This window comes from Miniopterus natalensis, chromosome 20 (genome assembly GCF_054644295.1).
Source record: "Miniopterus natalensis isolate mMinNat1 chromosome 20, mMinNat1.hap1, whole genome shotgun sequence".
NCBI lineage: Eukaryota > Metazoa > Chordata > Mammalia > Chiroptera > Miniopteridae > Miniopterus > Miniopterus natalensis.
The window spans coordinates 9,103,137-9,121,336 of NC_142100.1; the positions used below are offsets into that span (position 1 = coordinate 9,103,137).

The following is an 18,200-nucleotide window of genomic DNA, read 5'->3' on the forward strand; positions in this document are numbered from 1 at the left end:
CTGGTGGTTTAAACCCCATTGTGTAAGCAGCCTGGTTCTCTTATCTTGAGTAATTGCAGTTTAATTGGGCCTCCTTGGAAGCAATGCCCTTATTTATTTATTTGTTTTATTGAATTTATTGGGGTGACATCGGTTAATAAAATTATATAGGTTTCAGGCATATAATTCTATAAGACATCATCTGTGTATTGTATTGTGTGTTCGCCACCCCGAGTCAAGTCTCCTTCCATCATCATTTACTTCCCCTTTACCCTCTGCAACCTCTCCCCACCCCCTTTCCCTCTGGGAATCACCATACCATCGTCTGTACTTACAAGAGTTTTTTTTTTTTTTTTTACCTAATCCCTTCACCTTTTTTGCCCGGCCCCCAAACGCCCCTCCTCTCTGACAGCTGTTCTCTGTGTCTGTGACTGTTTCTATTTTGTTTGTTAGTTTATTTTGTTCATTAGATTCCACATGTGAGTGAAATCATGTGGTACTTGTCTTTCTCCGACTGGCTTATTTCACTTAATGCTCTCTAAGTCCATCCATGCTGTCACAAAGAGCAAGATTTCCTTTTTTATGGCCGAGTAGTATTCCATTGTGTAAATGTACCACAGCTTTTAAATATATATTTTTATTAATTTTTAGAGAGAGAGGGAGAGAGAAAGAAAAACATCAATGTGAGAGTGGAACATGGACCAGCTGCCTCCTGCGTGCATCCTACCGGGGACTGAGCCCATAACCTGGGCATGTGCCCTGACTGAGAATCGAACTAGCCACCTTTGGGTGCATGGGATGACGCCCAGCCAACTGAGCCACACCGGCCAGGGCGTGTCCCACAGCTTTTTCATCCAGTCATCTACTGATAGGCACCTGGCTGCTTCCACATCTTGGCTCTTATAAATAATGCTGCAATAAACACAGGGGTGCATATATTCTTTTGAATCAGAGTTTTGGGTTTCTTCAGTTATATTCCCAGCAGTGGAATCGCTGGGTCACAAGGCAGTCCCATTTTTAAGTTTTGAGTTAACTCCATACTGCTTTCCACAGTAGCTGCTTTGCACAGCAAGGGAAACCATCAACAAAGCGGAGAGAGAACCCGCTGAGTGGGAGGACATACCTGCAGTGACACATCTGGTAAGGGGTTAATATCCAACATTTATAAAGAACCTACATAACTCAACACCAACCCCAGTCCCCCCAAAAAAAATCCAATTAAAAATGGCAAAGGACCTGAAGAGACACTCCTCCAAAGAAGACACACAGATGGCCAAGAGACATATGAAAATATGTTCAAAGTCACTAATCACCAGAGAAGTGCAAATTAGCACCACAGTGAGATAACAGCTCACACCTGGCGGAAAGGCTGCCATCGATAAACCAGCAAACAGCAAGTGCTGCCCAGGGTGTGGGGACAGGGGAGCCCTGGTGCACTGGTGGTGGGGAAGCAACGCCCTTCTTACCCAGGGCCGTTCACACACTTTTCACCCCGCACCCCTCCGTGACTCAGGGTATGAGCCCTTGATAGGCACACAGGAGTCCTTGCTGTGCCTGCACTGCACGGGACCTGCTTGTACGAGTCACCGTGAAGCTTAACACAGACGCCCTTCCCTTCTCTCTGGGAGTCCTGAGGAGCAAGGGGCCGACATTCAGGGTTAGAGGAGCGGGAATGCACTGAAAGAAACTTGGAACGTGTGAATGGAAACTGAAAGACAAATTCTTTTCTTGTTGCTTGGGATGGTGATGATTTTACTCCCGGAGACCCTGCTGAAACAGAATGTTTCGGGAAATTATTTATGGCCACAACTCTTAGCGGTAGAAAATTTGAAGAAAAAACCCCAGTGATCACGTATATTTTTCCAGCATCTTAGACAGCGGGGCTTTCCTAAGATATTGGGTGCAGTCAGAACAATCTAGAGAACTTCAGGGCCAGACTCCAACCTAGAGACCATCTCTCAATATTCAGAAATTAAGGTCTAAAAGGTTAAATAAGTTGCCCGAGTTTACAAAGCAGGCAAGAGGTGAAGTGTGGTCCAGATCTCCTGACTCCTGGGATAGGACACGACTTACTACCAATTCATCTCAATCAAGTTTGGACATGTGGCTGTTATAAGAACTCAGAACAGACTTTCACTCACGCATCTGTGTGCCTTATTCAAGGTGGCTTGGTGTTCCCCGATTTAGGAAAAAACAAAACTCCATTTGGGAATTTCTGCCCAGTCTTAGCCGTGGCGCGTTCTCCCACCCACATCCCAATGAGGCTCGGAGTCGGGCTCCCCTTCCACCTCCACACTGTGGGGTGCCTGGCTGCCTGCGTTGGGGTCCCTGGGGGTCTGCAGGCTCCATGCTAAGTGAGTAGGAGCTGACAAATTACACTCTCTCACCCCAGGTCCCTTAGCAAAGATGCATCCATCCGCGCGCAGGGCTGGTCTGAGGCCCAGAACCCTGGCACTGCTCAGCCCCGACCGTCAGCCAGGCTCCCCTCGGCCAGCTGGGAGCTAGGGGCTGTGGTCTCGGGCGACACGCTCACACCAGCCCTGACTTGGGGCTGTGGCCTCGGGCCACACGCTCACACCCAGGGCCAGCCTCAGCTGTGGCCCGTGCAGGAGCCACGCACAGCTTTCCACTTGAGAGCAGAACTCGATATTCCCATCTCCTGGGCCCTCTCTCGGTGCTTCAGATTGTTTTCCTCAGAAACCTGCTGTGTGTCAGGGCTGCCCTTTAACCAAGACCCAAGCCCATCACTCTTATTGTTCTAGAAAGAATTTCCTGGCCTTGAGGCTAAAATTAAACTGCCCTTTGAGAGTTTCCTCTTTTGTCTGTTCCTGCCTCTCCTGGTGGCTGCACCGCCCTGACCCCTCCTCTTGCCGGGAGCACTCAAGGGGCCTTGCTGAGCCCAGGGGCATTTCTGTGTGGCCTCCCTCCCTCCGGACTGTCGAGGGACGGTCGAGGGATCAGGATAAACGTGCCGTCAGGAAGCAGACGTGCCTCTTGGCCTTCCGAGGACAGAGGCGCTCTGCCCTGAACTTCTCAGCACTGCCCGCAGACAGAGCCTCTCTGCGACATGCTGGACAAGCTAAAGGAGACCCTGGCTTGTCTAGTGTCTTCTGAGGGCGAGCGAGCTCAGGCTCGACTAGGAGTCTGCAGGGTCGTTCAGCCCAGTGTGAAGGGGCAACTGCACACCTTGGGGTGAAAAGTTTTAAGTGGGGAAATTGCCCACTTGGTGCTGAAACTTTTATTGAGCAGCTACTATGCGAGAGTCCCTACAGCTGTTCAACAGCTTCACTGCTGTCTACTGAAAAGTGAGGAGTTGGGGGGTCGAACAGTGACTGTGGTTTTAGGAAAGAATGAAGACAAACCAAACATTTTCAGGGGACACTGCAGGTCACGAACCCAAATTATGACGATAACAACTTTTGGCTAAAGGCTGCTCCACCCGGGGTGGTTCTGTATCAAATGAAGGTTGCCAGGCCCAAGGTCAGGAGAAGGAATGTGAATGGGTCAGCAAAAGGGGACTCGAAGTGGAATGTGGAGATTGCTGGGGCCAATCTCCTCAGGAAGCAAAAGCTTAAGGAGGTTAAAGACGGGCTGGAGGTCACACAGCTCCTTAGGGGCAGGGCAGGACTCGAATCCAGGCTTGCTGATTCCCAGTCTTCTGTCCTGCTACAGCCCATGACTGTCTGTGACATAACTCAACTAACACAGAGCTATCCCTGGGATGGCAAAGCCCTCTGCTCATCCCTCCAGCATTAACTCAGCTTTGCTTCTGGGTATACTTTTTTTTTAAGCAACAGTTTCTCTAAATATTTATTGTGTCTCATACATTTTATGGCTCTGCACTAAGGCTAAAACCTGGGATTCTGTGCTCAGTCGAGAAAAGATATTTGCTCCCAGCGAGTTTGTGTGCTGAGTAACACATACAGGCTGGGGCGAACGTAGGCCCACAGTTGTGAGTACTCGAAATCCAGAGTTTATTCTTGTATCATTACTTATTCGTTATTGTATTATTTCCCCTGTGAACAATTGTAAACCTGCTCTTGCCCCGCCCTGTGCAGAAGAGCAGTAAGGACGGAGGCAAGACGCAAACACCTGGACTTTGAAGGCTGTTTGGTTAGAGAAACAAACTTGAAGAGAAGGTCACACACTCTCATAGACAGGCAGCCTCCGAAAATTTGCAGTTAATGTTCAAGAATTCCCCTTTTCGCCGTTTGCTAACTTAGGGGATGTTTAGAGGACCGAGAAAAAGAAGACTGTGAGCAAAGCAATAGCTGTGAGGTTTGGCAGGGCCGGGGCAGGGAAAGGTGAAGATTTGTCATAAAGAGATGGCCGTGCCCGGCTGGCGTGGCTCAGCAGTTGCCCATCGACCTATGAACCAGGAGATCGCGGTTCGATTCCAGGTCAGGGCACATGCCCGGGTCTTACACTCGATCCCCAGCAGGGGGCGTGCAGGAGGCAGCTGATCAGTGACTCTCATATCATTGATGTTTCTCTCTCTCCCTCTCCCTTCCTCTCTGAAATCAATAAAAGAAAAGAGAAAGAGAGAGAGAGAGAGAGAGCCACGTGGGGTGGAGAGGGAAGAGGGGCTCTCCACCAAGGGTCTGCCATCACTCCACTGAAGCACAACCCAAGTTCAATTGTCTCCCACCTCATTTATGTACCTAAGCTTATCATTTCGGTGTTATAAAAGCAAGCAATCTGTGCATTACCTTGGATTTCCTCCTTTTTTTCATCTCCTATCAGTTATGAAATCATATTGATTTTTCCTTTGAACCATACCTTCTATTTCTTTTCTTTTTTTAATATATCTTTCTTGATTTCAGAGAGAGGAAGGGAGAGGGAGAGAGAGAGAAACATCAGTGATGAGAGTAATCGATTGGCTGCCTCCTGCACGCTCCCCACTGGGAATCGAGCCCGCAACCCGGGCCTGTGCCCTGACTGGGAATCGAACCGTGATCTCCTGGGTCCTAGGTCGATGCTCAACCACCGAGCCACACCGGCCGGCCGTACCTTCCATTTCTTGTTTCTCTCTACCTCTACACTCCTGACCCTACCCGTCTCCTCCCTCATCACTGGACTGCTGCTGGGCGCCACAACCGGGGTGAGACGAGGGAGCACTCACATGGGACAAAACTTCAGCAGTGCCCCACAATTCAGTAATCGAGCTCAATAATGTCTTAAGGCAACGTTTTTAAAAATGAAAATGAATGCAAAGGTATTATAAAAAATAAAAAAGTTAAGTAAAGTTTGTATCAGTGCTGATGTTTGTTTTTTGCCTCAGTTTCCAGTGTGGCTCTGCCGGACACTGCCCCGCCCGTGTCAGCCTCCCCACATTCTGCTCCTGCCCAGTCCCTCAAACGAGGCTGATCTGGAACTTACTAATTCACTGCGTCACTTCCTCTAATACAACCTCTTGAAGCCAAATTCCTGTCTGGAGTTCACGGTCCTCATTCCTGTGATCTCCCCGCCCGTCGCTCCAGCTGTCACCTTTCCTGATCTCCTGCACCTGAGCACCCTGGTTGCTCCCTCATGCCTGTCACCACCCGACAACACAGCCTTTGTCTCTGTCTCACCTGTCTGAACCTTTCCTGCCCTTCCTTACACAATGGTACCTGACCCTTTCCACTGGGACGTGTGTCACCTTTTCCTCTGCAGGCCCTTCACCAAGTGTTTTAGGCTAAATACTACTCAACCCTTCAGTTATTACCTCGAGGTGCTTCCTCCAGCAAATCTCACCTGCTGCTGGCCCCTCCCCCTTCCCAGCAGCTCTCAGCCCGTCACACCCCTCACTGTAATACCCGGTGTCACTGTCTGTATGCTCCTAAGGACCAAGTTCGTTTCTTGCTCATATTGTATTCTTAGCATCTAACCTAACACTTGGCATGCTATGGATTTGTCCCACGAATGCACATGGCCAAAAGTCACCTGCTAGCTACCATGGGACAGCCGCCACCCGTCTCCAGCAGTCTGTTCTAGAGCCACATAGCTCCGTGTAGCACAGAGAGAAGAGCCTGAAAGCAGATGGACCAGGGTCGGACTTTGATTTCATTAGCTGTGTGGCCTTTGGAAACGTACTTGCCCCCTTAAAGCCTCAGTTTGTTCTTCTATAAAATAGAGATTAAAAAATACTAATCTTGCACAGTCGCGATGAGGGTTACTGAGACCACCTCTCACATGCTCAGCCAGCTGGCATCGCGCTGGTGTGGGGTGTACTTCAGTTTATTTCAGTGATCGCCTGCAGCCTGAATGAGTGAGGACCTGTCAGATGCTTTTCTTAAAACTGTGCCAGAGACTGGAGTGTCGCTTGCATCTCACGGAGTCACCTCCAGTTGCAGCCAGGAAGGGAGGGCGTCCACAAAGACACAGGGACTTGTTTTAGGTGGTGCCTTTATAATCTGAGCTGAGCTGCCCAGATTTCTGACCTGCTAATAACCTGTGTCTTTCTCCTCAACTGCGACAGTTTCACAATGAATTGGAACTGGCTGTGTGGTTTTCCTAAGTAAAAATGTCATTTTCATACGCTATGAAATAGTTATTAGGTCAGTTTGCGAAATGTCTACTGAATTGGCAGGTGTCTAGATGACCACGGTCACGGGATCCCAGGAGACCGGCAAGCAAAGATGTTTGTGGTTCATGGCAGGCTGGGTGCATTGTCTCTTTGTTCTAAAAAAATAGATTTCTCTGGATCCACTGAGGACAGCTAAACACAAAATGAGTCTTAAAAATAGAGTTCCCCTGATAAAATAATAAATGAACTATCCCTGACAATAGGAGCCTAGTTTGGTGGCAGGACAGACTCTATGAAAAAAAGCCAGCCACATAAACTCGGGCTGGTGGTGCATGTGGCTGTTAGAGACTGGAGTTGACTCTCCACACAGCCACACTGCCGTGCCCAGATCTGCACCTCCCTGCTCTGTCCCCAACCCACTACCTCCCCCCGTCTCCCATCTCTCCCCTGCACACTGCACCCAGCTCTTTGCACACCACACCTGGCCTCCAGCAGTCTTTCCTTAGCAGAAAAAGCCTGAAGTTTTAAATCTGAATTCAAGTTCTTCTCAGGTTCCCACCACCCTAGCAGGCCCTGTGACAAACTACCCACCGCCTATCTACCTGGATCCTACTTGCACTACCTACGGCCATCTCACAAAGATCTGGCTGATGGAAGCCACGCACACACCGTCCCCAAAGGAGACAGGCCAGGCGACTTAGAGTTTTCTTTTATACCATAGAATAAAAATGTCCCCCTTCAAGACCCTATTCCTACAACTCTGATTCTTGACATTGAGTTTTGAGAAAGACTCCAGAGAAATATAAAACTATGGGGGTAGACAGATATCAAGAGCACACAGCTAGTCTAGAAAATGTGGTTCACATGATTTGTTGTCAAGTATTGTTGGATTCCTGCTGTTCTTGGGAATTCAAAAGAAAACCTTAAAGCCGTTGCTTTAGGAACTTAACAATATTAAACTACAATGTCAGCAATTAAGGAAATGTGTTTCAATAGGGTGTTCTTGCTGATGATTTCTCTAAAGCTCTTTGTCTCAAACACAAACAGCTAGCAGAATTGACATCACTTCATTTCTATTCTGTGGTTCTCACCAGAACCTCTTGGTAACAGAGATTCCTCTGATACACAATAACTCCGGGCAACTGCACTCGGCCCAAGGATGTTATTACAGTCTCAGCACCCTTAGCTCAGTTGGCAGACGAAGAGCCCTAAAGAACACTTCATCCGGCCCTAGTTTGAATGATGGTATGAATATTATGAAAAGTATGGTTGGAATTAATGTGCACAAGACCTCTTTCAATATTTTGGGTTTGACTGTCATTTTTCTCTGTGCCAATATACTCTGTTCTGCTATTTTTACTGAGTTTAAGTAAATGGACAACTGCAAAATGAAGCAGAGAGCGGAGACAGCGAATGACTGAATCTAACACCCTAGGACTGAGTTCTTGTGCGCAGCCCAAAGGGAGGCGGGGCACCAGAGGGTCTCCAGTTACAGGGTCCAGCTGAGGGTGAGCAAGCTGCTCCGGGGGTGATAACACCACGAAGGGGAGAGTGGCACCTTCCCATCAGTAGATTTAATCACGTCCATTCTAGCAGAACTGGGTTTTCTTAACGGGTTTTATGGAGCAGGAGAAAGAGAGAAAGGGCAAACGAGAGAAAAGAGAGTTGAGGGCGGGCCAGTGTAGATTAGATTCCTGGTCTCAGGGCGTCTGCTTGCCACTAATCTTCTGCTTCTTTTGTGCCTTAATTTTTAATCCCCTTGCCCATCTCAGGAATGGTAAGGCTCTCTTGGATTAAAGGAATGTCTACCTTAAATCAGGCTTCTCTCATGCACTACTTACTACATGCATTTCGTATAATGCATATTTTCAACACATAAATGTCACATTTTCTTTTGCTTTATGTATAATTTTCTTGCACGTATTATTTCACTTAATCTTCCTACCTTATTAGGTAAGTATTATCATCTCCACCTTACAATTGAGTAAGCTGAGGTTTAGATAAAGGAGCAGGCCCAGTTCCCTCACCCATCCCTGTTAGTAAATGGTGAAGCTTCAAGGAACAGGGTCTTTAACTCCGCACGATATGGCTCCTACGTAGCACATTTGTCGCAGAGGGTACTGGGTGGGTAGTGAATTTTATGGATTTCATAAAGCTCATAAGAGAGAGGCACAAGTCCCCAAATGTTGGAGAAAATGAAAAGTCCTGCCTAGCAATCAACGTCATTAATACCTATAGGCACTGGTTAACTGGAAAAGGAGTGATTTTTATTATGTGGGCCCATTTTTTTGGCTTTTTTTTTTCCTTTGGCATTTATCACCTATTGATTCTATGATATTGGACTAAGTCTTATAAGAATATCCTTTCATGGTATTTTTACAGCATAAGAAAACATAAAAAACCAAGAGCCAGGATTACAGAAATTAAAAATGACCAAAATTCTCTCTTGCTGTTTACAATGGGATCTTACTTGAAAATTAGAAAAGGTAGTCTTGAAATGCTTGAAGAAATGGATGAAAAGGAATATATACACAGTCTAAGTCAGAACCACTTCTTATTCCCTGTGCCTTCTTTTTTTTTTTTTTTTTTGATGGTGGGGGATTGTGATCAATAATTGGTTCCATTCTGTTAACACTTATGAATGATTCCTACTTACACGTGCTTGGATGATGTGAAGTAGTTTTCCATTAGGGCTGAACTACAGAGATTTTCCTCTTAATATATTTCCTTTTTCCCTCTGGTTACAGAGGCAGGGAACTATCAACTCTTATGAAGATCCTCAAATGGCCTGTGGTTTCCAGTCCAATTACCACCCGCAAAGAGCTTGCTATCCCTTCTGGGAAGAGATGGCCACTCAGGAAGTTCCTACTGGTCTTGAACACTGTGGCTCAGGTAGGAACCTAAACAGAGGCTGAGTGAGAAGAGGGTTGGAGCCCAATGGAAATGGGCTGAGGGCTGCACTCTCTGAAATAACAGCTGCTGATCTTCTGTGGGCGCGGATGCTATTGTTCACCCCTGGGTCTCCTCAACAATTCGAGTTGCTTTATCCGCCAGTGACAGGAAAACTGAACTCTAGGAATGGACCCAAGTAAGGAGAGGTGGCCTTAGGTCTTCGTTTTGTAAATGGTTCTGTCTCCTGTGCATTTCTTGCGGCTTATCCGTTGCAGCCTGGCTGTTGACAAAGGGCCTAGAAGAGGCGCAGTCACAAAGGATGCCTGGATAAGCAGCCTTCTTACAGAACACGATTTCCTTCATCTGTCCTCTCTCCGTTATCGCCTCGCTCTCTGCTCATGCCCCCCTGCGCCCCGCTTCTTCCTCCAGCCGCCTCTCCCGCCCCAGCCTTGGCACAAGCTCCTGTCCTCTGGGCATTCCAGGTTCTCCCGACGGGCAGGTCACAGTGCTGCCCCCTGGTGAGCAGGAGGCGCACTGCTCCAGAGAACCCCAATGGGGGAAGCTCCAAGTCCCCACCCCAGTTCCATCCTGCAGGACTCGCTCACTGTGTTTCTCACAAAATCAATTAGCCTTTGTTTACCTGCTACCTTTTTGGGGTTTATTTTAAGTACAAAATGTAAAACCTGAATTTGGGGATTCGGAAATGATTGATTCAGAAGTTAAGTTCAATGTTTCATGAAAGCAGGTTATGATAATATATCCAAATATCAAAAATCCAGTAAAAAAATCTGTGTTTTATTCCCAGGATAAATTCTTAGCCGAAGAAATTTCATTACTCTTATTTATTGAAAATGTAATTCTGAGGAGTTTAATAGAGGGAAAGTTGCTGGAAATGAACTAAAAGGCAAATTTTTTGCTCAGTGTCTCTTTACCCCACAACACTGTATGGTAAACTACTTGCATAACAGTGGCGATTAAGATAACTGTTTGCTTTGTTGCCCACGCTTTATCTTTCACCAGGAACACACACAGGCACAGAGCAAGATGCTGTAACACGTGGTGGGGGTTGGAAGGAAGGCATGGGCCTTGCTTCCCAGTTGCCTGCTTCTTCTCGGAGCAGAATGGAGCCAATTACTGTGTCCCATGTTTTCTTGACTCAGTGGGGATTGATCTCTGAGGTATTGTTTGGTGTCACCCTGGGCTTGAGACATGATAACACTAATGCTGTCACTTTCTGCTTGGTATCTCAGTCCTCCAAGCATAAATACCAACGTTTCAGCTGTCTACATGCTCCAAGAGGAGACAGGGAGGATTCTGCAACTGTTCACAGGTTAGACTTAAAGACTCAACACTTTAAGAGACGACAAAAGGGATCCTTTGAAATTCTCAACATAATAGATGCTATTTGTATAAAATGAAGATAAAGATGATTGTTTCTATATTAGTCTAACTCTTGAATCCTTTTAATACCAGTAAGTTTAAGTCTTGTGGCCACCAGTTCAAGAGAGATTAAAGTTATCTTGCCTGTACTTTCAGTTCAGGTTGGAGCTTCTGCTTGCTACAGGCTACATCTTATTAATAGCTGAGCTCACCTCCACACGCGCCCTCAGCCTCAAGGTCAGAATGCATCCGCACAGCAAAAAGACATGGCCCTTCTCTTTCTTACCGGAGAAGCGCATCAATTCCCAAGTGAAGATGACTTTTCATGTCCCCTTGTCAAGGTTCTCAAAGGTAAAAGAGCTTTCATTTCAGGGGCAATGAGACAGTGTCTGTGGAGAACCTCTCAGGACGAAGCCACTTTAAAAAGTAAGGACTTAGCCCTGGCTGGAGGGGCTCAGTGGTTAGAGCATTGGCCTGCCCAAGGTTCTCAGGCTCGATCCCTAGTCAAGCGCACATACCCAGGTTGCAGGTTCGATCCCCAGCCCTGGTTGGGGTGTGTATGGGAGGCAGCTAATTGATCTGTCTCACATTGGTGTTTCTCTCTTCCCCTCCCTCCCTTCCACTCTCTCGAAAAATCAATGGAAAAAATATCCCCGGGTCAGGATTAATAACAACAACAAAAAGTAAGGACTTATAGCAGTGTCATGTAGCTTTCTACGTCATACACAGGAGTTGGCTGCATTCTGCCCTGAGTAGAACCAGGCACCTGGAAAGCAACTCCCCTGCCTTCCTTCCAACCCCCACCAAGGGTTACAGCATCTTGCTCTGTGCCTGTGTGTGTTCCTGGTGAAAGATGAAGCATGGATAACAAAAAAAAATATTTACTTTCTATCTCTACTACTATACAAGTAGTTTACCATACTCTTTTGTGGGGTCAAGAGACACTGAACTCTTCCCCCAAGTCTACACTATTGTTGCAAGAAGAAAGATGCTGGGGTCACTCAGACTAGCGCTGTATGTGTAGGCTGGGAAGGTGGGGGCCCATATGACCAGTCCTCAGATGACCTAGGCTGCCATCAACTGTAGCTCAGAAAGGCTAGTACCCTCCACGGGGGAAGTGGTGCCCCAGTGGCCAATGTGGTGTCTGCAGTGCCCTCTGCCTTAGGCTTCCTCTGGTGGAAATATCTGGCAAAAACCCTGAGCATTTCCAGCCCCTCCTTTGCCTTTACGCTGTCCAGATGAAGGAGCTGCAGTGATTATTTCTGGGCTGTGGTCCAGCCCTCCTCGGTGATGGGTGTCCTTTGGAAGGAGATCGTGGGGTTATAGGGGAGGGAGATGAAGACATGGACCCAACAACGATTTCTCCAGCTGCAGCACATTTCCTTGGAGTTGCGTTGAGTAAGAAGAACGAGGGGGGGAAAAAAATACTCTACATGGTTTTCATCTTATTTTATCCTATTTATAATTCCAGTTTCCTTCCCATCCTCTGTCTCATGGCCACTCACCACCCCCACCCGGTCTCACAATCTGTGCTCGCAGAAGGGATGAATGAACTTTTTCCCCAAGTACTACACATCTGTCAGTGACTGGAGTCCCCAGCAGGAGGGGCCCTGGAGGAAGGCCCAGGCCCCTTCCTCTGAACGTCCCTCCTCTCCACAAAGGGACAGAGGCTGAGGAGGGCAGGAGCAAGGGACAGGACAAAGCTGAGAGGGAGCGTGAAGGGGGGAGAGCCTTTCCAAGTGAGTGGGCGGGAGTGCTCGGCAGCCAAGATGAGTCAGGGAGCCCTGAGATAGTAGGGACGTGTGGAACCGGACCGAGAGGAAAGGTGTGTGTCAGCGGAGAGGTGGAGGGCACTGAGAAGAGAAGCCAGAAGATGAACGGCATGGGGGGGAAGAAGGGTAGCCCAGAAAAAGACAAGTCAAGGTGGTGGTGGTGGTGGGGGGGGAGATGCCATGAAAGAGAACACATGAATCTGAGGACATTAACTATGCAGCTAAAAAGGGAAGGCACATTTGCATGCAGTCGCCTGTGCAGCTGTACCGAGCTTCGTGACAATCTTGCAGTCATCATTTTCTTTCATTTCTACCTCCTCCTGTCTGCCTCTCCCCCCTCCTCCCTGGCAGCCTGGAGCCATTAGCGAGAGCCAATGGGGACTGCGAGCTGGCCTTGTGCGGGAATGAATGGGCCCTTTCTGTCCTCGCTGCTCTCATCCCTCTGTCGGGGAGCCTTGCGAATCAATGGAGCCCCTTACACAAGAGATGGCTGAAAGGTCTGTTACTGTTTATAGTCTGACCGGAGCGAGCCCGCTGGCCCTGCCTCCTCTCTGTTCCCTTCCTCTATTCTGTCCCCCAAGCTCAGCCCTTTCTCTCAGTCATTACAGCAAGATTCTTTTTTTTTTTTTAAAGTCAATCTCTTGCTCCTTGCCTCTAAGAACTCACTAACATTTCACAGCCATTAAATATTATGACTAGTTCCCATTCACAGCCCTGTTGGAAGGGCGGGGTAGATGGAAGCAATTTTTAGATAGAGGCAGTGAGCTCAGAATGGTCCCCAGATCCAGCTGGAGTCATTCAATAGGCACTGGGAACTAGAAAATGACACCAGAGATCCAACTGAGCACTCAGGCCATAGGACCACAGTTGTCCCATCCACTGATAACTGCCCGTGTTTGGTTTTAACCTGACAGTCTTGATGATCACGAATGACAGTGATGTGTAGCAGAAAATATGGTGCTTACCTGAGTGATATACTATCAAATTATTTTTTGTTTCAGGGATGAATCTCTTTTGAATCAGCCAAAGTTATGGGTGTGATGTTGTGTCCAAAGTTCTCTTTTACAAAATAGTTGCTTCGAGCTGGAAAGCAGTCTGCAACTATAGACCACAGTAAACCAGTTTACCCTCAGGGCATGAACCTGTGTTTTCATTACCATGGTCCTTGATTTGGGAAATAAGACAAAACTTTTTTCTTCTTCTTGTATAATGCAACTTGGTATGTTTTTGATCACTGAACATAGTAAAAACCTCATATACCCACATTCACATCCTAATCTCCATTTGTCATTCTTCAAGAGAAAGGAAGTTTATACCATACAAAGGTAAAGAGTCCAGGCTCTGGAAACAGATTGCTTGAGTTTTTTTCAAGTTAATTTTAAATTACAGTTGACATGCAATATTATATTAGTTTCTGGTATACAACATAGTGATTGGACATTTATATAACTTATAAAGTGATCACCCCAATAAGTCTATTAAGCATTTATCACCATGCATAGTTACAGTATTTATTATTGACTATATTCCCTATGCTGTAATTTATTGCTTTTATATCTGGCAATTTGTACTTGTACATCAGCTCTCCCTGCGTGACCTTAGGCAACTCACTTAACCTCTGTAATTCAGTTTCCTCATCTACACCAGGGTTTCTCAGAGTGTCAGAATCACCTGGAAGGCTTGTTATAACAGGTTGCGGGCTTCCATCCCCAGGGTTTCTGACTCAGTGAGGCTAGGGTACACCTCAGCAATTTGCATTTCTCACCAGTCCTGCTGGTTCAGAGACCACACTTTGAGAACCGCTAAGTTAGTATATGTCAAGCTTAAAGCAGGGTTGTTGCTTAGCAAGCAGATATGAATGTTTGCTATTATAATGCATTGTCTCAAAGTGCCCGAGAGCAAGAGAAGTGTCTGGATACTGAGTCAGAAAGTGATCCAACAGTGATTGGTTGAACACTTTTGGTGGCCAGTGGCAGGTACTGGAAACTGAGCAGATCAGTTTCTGGAGACAAAGGAAAACATTCCCAGTCTCTGAGCAACTTTTATTCAAGTGTGTGTGTGTGTGTGGGGGGGGGGGGGACACGGACATTTACACAATAGGTGAAATGGTTCCTGTATGAAATATTACACTTATTTGAGATAAAAGCTGGCAATGTAAGTATGTGACTTTGGATCTTGCTATTTAAAATTTCTAAAATAAATTGACTAGCAAAATGGTAGAAATTAAGAATGTCTTTCCCAAACAACTTTTGGAAGTTCAAGTGGGAGATATATGGAGAGCCCGAGTTCATGGTCTCTCCTGGAGCCTTCTCAGACGGCCTGGCGGCTGGGAGAGATCAAACCTGGGCCAATGTTTGGAAAAGGCTATCGACAACCAGGTGGGAAGTTTCAGCAGGAAAACAGATGCCTCCAATTTGGCTTTTAAGTGTTGAGAACACTGAGGGAGTGCCAGAGAGACTTGTTAAATGGAGATCCACCTTGCTGTGAAATGTTTATACTTGCAGCAGGTTTGTTCTTTCAGCTGACCATCTTGGATGGCCCTGTGGTTTTAAAAATGGCATTTTAAACTCTCTCTGCTGCACGTATCTGTTCTTTCCTCAATCGGGGAGTGTTTTCCGTTACTGGGGGACCTGTTGCAGGTTCTTTGTCCTATGCTGCCACGTGAAGTATTCTCTTAGGGGAAATTCTGATCTACTCAGGATCTGACTTGATAGGTCTGGTGTTCGGGAAGGGGAAAGCTGTAGCCACGTGTTCAGTTCATAGAGGACGAAGGCTGGGGCCGAGCTGCCCTCACAATCCACTTCCCAGGGGACAGCACTGAGGGATGTTACTGCAGGACCCTCTCCCCACCGGCGTCCCACCTCTGAGGGGACCAAGGGTTTCAAGGAGGAAGGGCCAGAGGAGAGAGAAGCAGATCGGCCTTGCTCAGGGTGTACATTAGGAAGGGAATCTGTGTGCCAAAAACCATCCTGCTTACCTGCTCTATCATTTTGTTCTTCTGATATTCATTATTAGAGTTTCTACGAATGCCTGACCCTGCTCTGCATAGTGAAGGCTATTTCTCTGGCCAGGGGCTGGATCTGCTCCTATGTGCCAATGTTCCATTGCCCCATCCCTTCTGTTTCCACCCCTGCTAGCTTCCCATCCTGTGCTCTTAGATGCTCAGATTACATGAACTTTCGATATAGGCGTCTGAGTCTAAGCTGAAAGGTGCTGAGTCCAAGCAAAGGGTTAAGCGTGGTGTGTGGAGAGAGCAAGAACTCGCCGGGATCCTGTGTCCTCACCTTTGATGCAGTTCTTATTTCAGAGTTCCTGGTGCCCATTAAATGAGGTGACATACTTCAGAGTCACGGCCCACAGCGGCTGGTGATTAATAAATGCTGCGTCCCTTCGCCTTCCTTCCAGCATGATCTGGGTGTGAGGCTAAGTAAGCCAAAGCAGCTAGAGGTCCCACCCTTGCCTACGGGTGCTGCCCACTCTCCTCCTGCCCAAGGCGGATTTTCTGACACCTGCCAACGTTCCCGCTCCCTGTGCCTCCTGTGACCAGGCAAGGAGACAGAAGGCAAGGGGACCAGAAAGGGAAGCACGGCCTTTGGGGACCAGCCACCTGTGTCTCTGCAGAGTGGCTGGCAGCCCAGGGCACGAGGACAGCGAGGCCTTCGCCACAGGCCCCTGGGAGGGAGGGTGCCCTCCAGGAGGCCGCTGAGACCTGGCCGGCGGAGGAGTTAGAGTTACGGTTGCAACGCAGGCACCCTCTCCGCTCCTCCTCGGAGTGGCCGCGCCTCTGAAGTCCTAGGAAGTCGCAGCCTTGCCCTGGAGATCCCAGGGGGCCCGGGACCAAAAAAAAAAAAAAAAACCAACCAAAAAAACACACGTTCTCGTAACTTTTTCAAACCACAACTATTTGGGCCGAGTTGGGAAAAGGTCCCTGGGGCACCGAGTTCCTATTTGACTCGAGCAGTTTGACCCTCCGCTGGAAGGCCTAGCGCGGGGGCCAGGGACGCGCACCCGGGCCTGGCGTCGCCGCGCGGCCGGCGGGGTGGACGGAAACCTGGGGGCGGGGGGGCGCGGGCGCTGCGCGCGGGCCGGGGCGGGCGGCTGGGGGGTGCGGGGCGCGCGGGGCCGCGCACTCTGCAGATGTTCGCTGTGGTTACAGCCCCCAAGCCCGAGACCCAACCGCCTCGGTACCGCGCTTCCCGCGCGCGGCGGCCCGGGGTCCGCGCGGGGGCGCAGCTGGCGGCGCGGGCGGGGGCGGAGGCGTCGGCCCCGGTCCCTCCCCCCGCCCCCGCGTCTCTCACCCCCACCCCGCCGCCTCCCCTGCGAGCCTCCCAAAATACACGAGCGCCCAAAAAGAAAAACACCAGCAGATTTTTTATTTCAGAGAGTAAACACTTGGGCCGCGGGGGTCTGGAGGTTATGGGAAAAGAGGAAACCATCGGGCTAATCAGGCAGGCGCACACTTCCCCTGCTGAAATAAAGCAGAAATCTTCGCGCGCAGGGCGGCGGGTTAACCCCGGCGCTGCCAGGCCCGCCGAGCCGAGCCCCAGCCCCAGCCCCAGCCCCAGCCCCAGCCCCAGCCCCAGCCCCAGCCCCAGCCCCAGCCCCAGCCCCAGCCCCAGCCCCAGCGAGGCCCGCCGGGGCCTCCAGCCAGGAGCCGGCCGAGCGCCCGCCCCCACTCGGTGCTGCGCGCCTGTCCCGGGAGGGGGGGGGCTGTAGGAAGGGGCGGCGGACCCGGAGATGCTGGGCTCAGATTCGGGAGTGCGCTCGCGGGGGGGGGGGGGGGGGGCAGAGAGCCCGGCGACTGGGCCACATCCACCCGGAGCTCCGGTGCGGGTTGCCGAGAGTTCAGAGGGACTGACTTGGTCCAGGGTTTCAGCCCTGCACCTACCACCCCTGCACCTACCACTTACCACCCCTGCGCCTACCACCCCTACCACCCCTGCCACCTACCACCCCTGCCACCATGGCCAGTCCCTGCCACCCTCTGAGCCTCAGTTTTCCTCCTGTGTAACAGTGGCTGCTTCACAGAATTATGGTGAGGAAGGAAAGTCACTCACGGAAGGTGGGAATGCACAAAGCATGGCTCGCAGTTCATGATTTCATATATTACTTTAAATTGATCAAGTTGCACCCCCCCTTCCTTCCTCCCTTCCTTGTATCCTTCCCTCCTTCCTTCCTTCTCTTCTTTTTCTTTCCGTATTAAACGCCTTTGGCTTCCATCTCCAAGCATTTGTTCCCTGGCTGCCTATCTGGAGAGCATAAATATTTCAGGGGCCAGAGGTCATAGGTCAAACATGGGACCTAATTGCACTGGGAGAGAAATGACCTTTTCACTGAAGTATGGGGCAACCTTTGGCTCTTTGGAGGCTGCCAGTGTGAGTGGGCCACCAGCTTTCAGTTCGGACCCTGCCCCCACACCAGGATCTGGTTAGCTGAGGGGCCCTCCCTCACCATCGCTCTGTAGACATAGGACTGTGCTGTCCCCCCTCCACCCTTGAACATGCCAGTTAGAGTCACTCAGGCCTTCAGGGAAATGGCTGACTCTTGGACTTTCTTGCTATTTAAGAACACAGACCTTCAGACCCTCTGCTCACTCTTTCAGGAGGCATTAAAAAAAATAAAAAACACAAAGCTATCAATTCCTGAAGTTATTTTAACAGCCTTTCCCA

General features: G+C 49.0%; 1 protein-coding gene across 1 annotated transcript in view; it reads left to right on the forward strand.

Moving 5' to 3' along the window:
* Positions 1 to 18,200, forward strand: part of ETS1 (ETS proto-oncogene 1, transcription factor) — a 120,677-nt gene that overhangs the window by 18,568 nt on the left and 83,909 nt on the right. The window contains exon 3 of the mRNA XM_016204457.2: positions 9,235 to 9,379. Within this exon, the coding sequence (XP_016059943.1) occupies positions 9,235 to 9,379 (145 nt within the window). The remainder of the gene's footprint in view (positions 1 to 9,234; positions 9,380 to 18,200) is intronic.